Source organism: Eutrigla gurnardus (genome assembly GCF_963514095.1).
Source record: "Eutrigla gurnardus genome assembly, chromosome: 20".
NCBI lineage: Eukaryota > Metazoa > Chordata > Actinopteri > Perciformes > Triglidae > Eutrigla > Eutrigla gurnardus.
The window spans coordinates 4,531,542-4,539,041 of NC_139931.1; the positions used below are offsets into that span (position 1 = coordinate 4,531,542).

Sequence of the window (7,500 nt, forward strand, 5' to 3'; positions counted from 1 at the left end):
ACAGCATGGGGCTCTTTGAACTTGCCGACCTGCTGGATCTGATACATGAGATCTCCTCCGTTGATGTACTCCATGACGAAATACAAGCGGTCCTACGAGGGAGAGAGAGAGGGAGGTTTAAAAGCAGGTCAGAGGTCACAGGGGAATGGGATGACACAGACGTAGATAGAGAACGATGGCTCAAATTAAGGAACGATATAGAAGAAAAATGACATTGGCTGTGAAAGTCGGAGGAACAGATGATGGAGGAAGATGGATTGAGAAAGGTGACCGGGTTGTCTTCAACCGAGGAGTCACGGCAACATCAATTTAAGAGCTAATTCTTCTCCATTACCTCCAGAAACGGCCAATAAGCTACAGGATGTGAGTGTGTGTTGGGTAAGGGTGGGTAAAAATATCGATACGGCAATATATCGCGATACTTTGCCGCCCAATACAATATAGATGTATCTTTTTTCATTTTATTTTCAATATTTACTCCAGTGAACTTCATGGGAATTAATAAAATGGTCAATTTGTCCTCTGATCAATATCATCTGATACAGGAACTTGTGTTTTCATCTTTATATATATCGCAATATCGTGATATCGTGATACGTATCGTATCGTGACCAAAGTATCGTGATACAACCGCATACTTACACGGCCTCAAAAAGACATACAAACAGGTATTTATGTGATATGTTTGTCTAGTGTGTGTGTGATTAAAACATAGCATGTATGTGTGTATGCATGAGTGTTATAATTGCCTTTAAATATGTGTGTGTGTGTGTTATAACTGCCTGCCACATATGTGAAAGCCCTCCTCTGATCACAGAATTAGTGTTGAGGCGGATTAACACTCACTTTTGGTGTGTGTGTGTGTGTGTGTGGGTCAGGTTATCCGTCGAGCCTTTAACCATAACCTCCGATTGATTCGCAAACACATAACGTCGGCCGATCAATGAAAACACGCGCACACAAACGAGTGTGTTTAGCATGTGCATGTAAATGAGGCGGCGAGGCCGGAGAGCTATATTTACTCCTCTGTTGACTCATCTCCAGTGGAACATGGATTATGCGTCAGAAGACGAGCGTGAATCAAATATGAATCCCGGCTCGGCGTTCCAGCTGTGAGCCGGTGACAGCCGGCAGGGTGGCTGCTGTTCAGAGCACAGCGCTCAGCAGCGGGACGCCTCGCCGCCGCTGCCTGAACATCCGATGCGATGTGAAGGTGTAGCGGGCTGCGGAGGGTGTCGGCGTGTCGGCTCGCGAAGAATGTCGGAAATTGTCTTTTTTTGGGGGGGGTGTTCCAGACACTCTGCGTTTGTGTTATATTGTATGAACAAGTTTCAATCAGCAAGATGTGCAAGTCGGGCAGGGATGATGTGATTAAAAAACACTTGTGATTTATGTATCCTTTATTTATCCAGAGAGACCTTATGATTTACCATCATCTTATTTATACATATTATATATATATATTACTGTAATGCATTGCATGCTTCTATTTTTTCACTTTATTGTATGACAGGTTATGATGTGAAGCACTTTGAGTCTGCCTTGTGTATGAAAGTTGCTATACAAATAAAGTTGCCTTGCCTTATTTGAGATTATTTGATTAATTTTCACTAAAAAATGGTGCAACAAAAATACACTGTTGCCCATAAGGTTGTAATATTTTGTCTTCAGACACAATCCTCTGTTTATTCCTATTTTAATGCATCAATAATCACTTTTGACTGCAGGTGCAATGATTACATCATATGTCACGATTACCCAGGTGAAATGTTTTCATGCATCACATTTGTTTGCAGCAAATTATTCCAACTTCATGGGCGACCTTGTATTTGTTTTTCCAGTATTTGTTTGCTGCCATTTGAGGAGTTTCAAGTATATTTTGATGATTATCGGAATAAAATATCGTGCATCGCAATTATTTTGGAGAGGATAATCATGCCTTGAAATGTTTATATCATCCCGTGCCGAAATGCGTGTATATATAGCTTGTTAGATTCTGTGTCTACCAGCTATTATGTTTAACTAATCCAACCATCTGTAGCATTAAATGTAATACACAGATAATCAACCTACTCTTGGCAAGAAAGTGCTGAACTATATCAAGACAACAGGCAGTAACAGTGGTTAAATAAGACATGGAAGTATATCAGAGGACATCATACAGCTCCTCGCCGGGTCGACCTACCATGCTCTGGAAGGTGGAGTGCAGCTGCGTTAAGAACGGCGGCTTCCCGGCCAACGCCAGCACCCTCTTCTCCACCATGGTGCATTCCACGTCATCGTCCTGGATCACCACGTCCTTCTTCAGGATCTTTACGGCGTACAGCTCCTCTGTCGTTTTACGCTCTGCCAGCATCACCTAGAGACAGGAGGGGACGAGACGAGACGGAGAAATATATGAGGACGAATAAATTCATCAATATTCAAAAATCTTTAGGGAACATCACCTTGGAAAAAGAGGGGAAAAAAAACGAGAGGAGAAAGGGAGGGAGGCAGAGAGACGTAGGGGGAGAGATAGGGAAGGCACTCTAAAGGGCAGGGATAAAGGAGAGCAGTGATAAAGGGAAGCTTCTCTGACTGTTTTGGGTTAGACAGTCAAAGAAGGAATAAAAAAGGGAGCGAGGAGAGGAGGGAAGGAGAATGGAAACTGATTCATCATCTTTGTGGATGTCATCTGTGTGGAGGGGGGACGGGAGGAAAGGGGAGGAAAAAGGCTGGATATGGTGTGATCGCATGTCGAATAAAATCAGCAATTTGTGACTGTAGGATGTGAATGTTGATGCCTAAACGGCTGGTGAGAGGTAGATATGGCCTGCCACATGTTGGAGCACCTCCTCTTCAGTGGGATCATGGAGAATGATTAATAACGTACACATTCTGTCATTCTGGTCTGAAATCATCGGTTTTCGATACTGTTTTTTATACCATCGAGCTTTTCTTTGCCCTTCGTGAACATCAGGGGAAAAAGGAAAAAAGTGCTTTTTTCTTTCGGGGGGGCACACCATGTCAGTGGACGAGATAAAGGAAGGTTCGACGGGTGACGAGAGCAGGATTATACAAAAAAAACAGGAGGGGAGGGGGGAAGTGAGGAAGTGAAGGGCAGGAGGAATGACAGAGACGGAGATCAGCAGCAGTCAAGCAATCCAGAATCCTATTTGTTTTAATTATGATGTCTGGGAGAACATCTGCTCGCCGTTACACCAGAGAGACAGACAGACAGACAGACAGACAGACAGACAGACAGACAGACAGACAGACAGACAGACACCATGTGTGGTGGTTTGACATATAATCCGTGGCTGCCGATTCTTGTGGAGGTCGACCAGACGGATGCCAAGCATGCAACGGTTGTGAGATGCCTCGTGTGTGTGTGTGTGTGTGTGTGTTCAGCAGTCTTGTAGCCAAGGTCACACTCACGCTGCTAACATCCTCACTAACAGAGAAAGTAAACGTTTCTGTCTTGTCTTCCTCTCTCAGGTCTCTAGTTTATAGCTTTTTTTTCTGCTCTCTGAGTTTCTCTCTTCCGTCTTCGGCTCTCGTTCCTGGAGAAGCCGGCAGCTGCTGCACATAGCCGGGAAAATGTAGGTCGAGTCTCATAAAAGTTGCAGCAGGCTTGTGACCAGGTCATAACCGTATGGGGGGGATTATATCTGTATGTGGTTTATGACTGCTGGCTGTAATATTACTGGAAAAGACAGAGAGGAAGCCTTTGAAACTAGTTGTGCTGTGAAGCACTTTTAATTACCGTACTGTATGAAAGGTGCACTACAAATAAAGTTGCTTAACTGTCAACAATAAAGCTGAAAAGTGTCTTAAAAGTATACATGCTAGGTGCAAAGAAAATAAAGATATGAAATCAGATGCATCATACATTTTGACTTTAAGAAACCAGATTAAAGCCTCTTTTATTTTTTTGTACTTGACAATGAGCCAAAACTTTTCACAGAAATGTTGCAAGTAAATTGAAACGACTTCCTCCCTTCCTCTTCCTATCTCTCTACAACTCAATAAACTACCTTTTATTTTATATCTTAAATAAAGCAGCGAACGGGCAAGAAGAACGTGGAGGAGAAAACAACGGAGCTTCACATTACGAGGCCAGCATGCTGCGTTTCTAGTCCTCCACGAGGCTAATTGAGTTTCGGGACCTCGACAAAAGGATCTTTCAATCAGTCGCATTTCACATTAAAACACTTTATTGTGTTCATTTGCAGTGTGTGAACCTGGTGACTTGAAAGTTGGGCTCGAGTTTGATGGATTTCCAGATGTGTTTAATGCACCGCTCCTCTGGGGAACCAGATCTTGGAAAGACCACGTTGTGGAGAAGAAAACTACAAGTCTGCACACACAGATCACAGAGCAGAACCACGGCCGTCTCATCCTTTGCTGTCGACGAATGTCATCTTAACGATGTAAATGAAAAACGCTCATTATTCCTCCCCAAACCTCCAAGTACAATAAGAGTGACCTCATATCCACTTTCCCCCTCAGAGATCTGAAACTTAGCAGCTCATATACATATTCAGGTATGATAATGTGGAGGGGTTATTGGGTTTGGGAGACTACAGGGAGAGCAGCACAGATGGACAAAGACACGCATACGTGTGTGTGTGTGTGTGTGTGTGTGTGTGTGTGTGTGTGTGTGTGTGGCTACAGATAACGAATGTACATTACAATCTTCAGCATTAAAGTTCAGATATCTGTTGAAGTTGGATCTATGTTGGTATCCTTTGACAGTGTGTGTGTGTGTGTGTGTGTGTGTGTGTGTGTGTGTGTGTGTCCCATATGGTGACAGTGTGACTCTATGTAAATACAAACTCTGTAAAGTTGAAACAGAGAGGAAGGACACCATCTGGCCCAAAGCTCGTTTTTTTAGGGCCAACACAAGGACGAGAACAAGAGGAGGAACGTAAAAACCAGAGGGTTTCATCCCAAAATCAAAAGGATGTAGCTCTCTGGTAACCATGGTGACACATTTACGAAGACAAGCACAATCTCATGGAGGTTCAGCATCTCATCCAAGGTCCCTTTTTGTTCATTTGTAAACTGTTAATTGTTTGTAATTATTGGTGACGCCCTTTTTTTTTATCCAAGAAAGTAGTTCAGGGTGACGTGAGAGAAAAAGTAGTCCCACGGATATGAACTGTCAAATGTCGTAAATGATGCCACCGTGTTTTCTCTGCTGACCTTGCGGAGTGAATTTACCCGGAGAAAACAAATGAATCCGCACTCCGCTGCACAACACGCTACTGCACGCTACCGCTCTGTGTTTGTGTTATTGTGAGCTCTCATACATCACACAGCTCATACACGGTCGGTGTAGCTCCACAGATAGGGGACCTCGTCGGGATATAAAGGATGTTTTACATTTCTGTACATTACACAATAGGATGAGACGCAGCAGGTTAGTCGCTGCCACAAGGCCATGTGGATTAAATCTCCTGAAAGGGTTTCAATTATTAACTATTCATCAACATTAAATATACATGATTAAATCAAATCAATTAAAATTGCTGTTTTCCTTTGGTACGCTTTCTTGCACCACACACACCTTTATCTAGTGCTTTTTAGACGTGAATAAAAGTTTCCAGTGTTCAACTTTACTTTCTAGCATGAGGCCAGTCAGTGACACCCCCCCCCCCCCGGGTCCAGCTTTGATCACCCGGTTGCAGCCGGTCAATAAAAACCACCAGAGTCAGTTGGGCTTTTAATCCAACACAACACAATACTCACATCCTGAATAGATGCAGCTTCATGTGTGTGTGTGTGTGTGTGTGAGTGTGTGTGTGTGTGTGTGTGATATAAGCATGTGCACAGAGAACCGTTAGCAGCAGCTCCGTGGTGCAGATGTCCTCAGACACTGAGGCAGAAAGAGCAGCGATGAAGCTACCAGCCTCCCACACAACCTCAGGAGCCATTAAAGTGACACACACACACACACACACACACACACACGATACACATGTGTGTGCTCTCTTCCAAAATACTCTAAGCCTGTATTAGCAAAATGTACCGGTGTGTGTGTGTGTGTGTGTGTACATAAAAGGCCTAAATAGGGAGTGTGTGTGTGTGTTCATGTATGTGCGTGTGTGTTCATGTATGTGTGAGTGTGTGTGTGTTCATGTATGTGTGTGTGTGTGTGTATACATAAAAGGCCTAAATAGGGAGTGTGTGTGTGTTCATGTATGTGTGTGCGTGTTCATGTATGTGTGAGTGTGTGTGTGTTCATGTATGTGTGTGCGTGTTCATGTATGTGTGAGTGTGTGTTCATGTATGTGTGTGTGTGTGTGTGTGTGTCTGGTATTCCAGTAATGATCGACCTCGACTCAGTCTCTCCACACTGACATCCACTCCACTGCATCAGTGTAGCTTTAGACGCCCGTTACCATGGAAACAAGTCCTCTCTCTGTCGTTTCCTCCCTCTCTCCCTCTACCTCTCTCTACCTCTCTCTCTCTCCACCCCTGCTGCTCTGCCTGTCATTTACCCAATTTTCTCTCCCGCCACATCTTCCCATTCTGTTTCTCGCCTTGATTTTCATTCATTCACGTCAGTCTTCCCTCTCCAAGCCCCCCCTCCTCCTCCTCCTCCTCCTCCTCTCTCACTCCCCCTCTTTTCATTCAGTCTGACATTTTTACCTCTCTCTCTATTCATTCATGTCAACCTCGCTGCCGTGCTCTCACATCTCTCTCTCTCTCTCTACTTGTCACGTCATCGTCTTTGGTCCGCTTCCCTTCATCCATATCTGTCTACCTGGCCTCCATCTCCTTTAATTCTCTCCTTTACGTCCATGGTTTTTCACTCTAAGCTGTGTGGATGAAGGCAGCTCTGAAGCTACGTAAAACACATTCACGGATATCGTTGTTTTAACTGCATGTGACCTGTGAGCTCATGTTACATAGACATTGCTGTTTAACTCATATTACGTTGATTTTAGGCCTTTTCTCAATTTATATTATATCTACTATAACATTTAACATTTTCCTTTGTCTTGTAGTCACGGTGTCTGTTGGTCAGCTGACCTTAAAAAGGAGTGCTTGATTAAAAACAACAAAGGAACCTCTTAAAGTTGTATTATTATGTTTGCAAAATTCTGGTGTCACACAGTAATGAGTCCTCTTTTATCTGCTGCAGAGTAAAAATCTATCAGAACACATTTTCACCGCCGCCGCCGCCTCACCTTGCCAAAGCTGCCTTTGCCGAGCACCATCAGGAAGTTGAAGTCAGCCAGCTTCATGCGATCCTGGTTGCCGTTGGAGTCGAACCTGGACGCGGCGTTGGCCGACTTCCCCTCTGAGTTCTTGCCCGGTCCGATCTTGGCTCTCTGGATGAGAGAGAGAGAGAGAGAGAGACAGAGCAACATTAGACGTCAAAGAGACAGCCGGCTGGGACTCCCAACTACCTCTTGGGATTAGAACCAGCAACCGAGGGGCCATTTCTAGCATTTTAACGTCAAATAACACACATTTTTTTTCATAATTTGGAACACTATATGGTATAAA

At 43.9% G+C, this 7,500-nt stretch overlaps 1 protein-coding gene across 2 annotated transcripts in view; it reads right to left on the bottom strand.

The window, feature by feature from the left end:
* The window catches only part of LOC311030536 (protein kinase C beta type-like), a 69,573-nt gene that overhangs the window by 20,084 nt on the left and 41,989 nt on the right, over nt 1-7,500 (bottom strand). For both annotated transcript variants that reach the window (XM_084036338.1, XM_084036337.1), the window contains exons 9-11: nt 7,179-7,322; nt 2,186-2,359; nt 1-92 (exon numbers count right to left, since the gene is read on the bottom strand). In XM_084036338.1, the coding sequence (XP_083892464.1) occupies nt 1-92; nt 2,186-2,359; nt 7,179-7,322 (410 nt within the window). The remainder of the gene's footprint in view (nt 93-2,185; nt 2,360-7,178; nt 7,323-7,500) is intronic.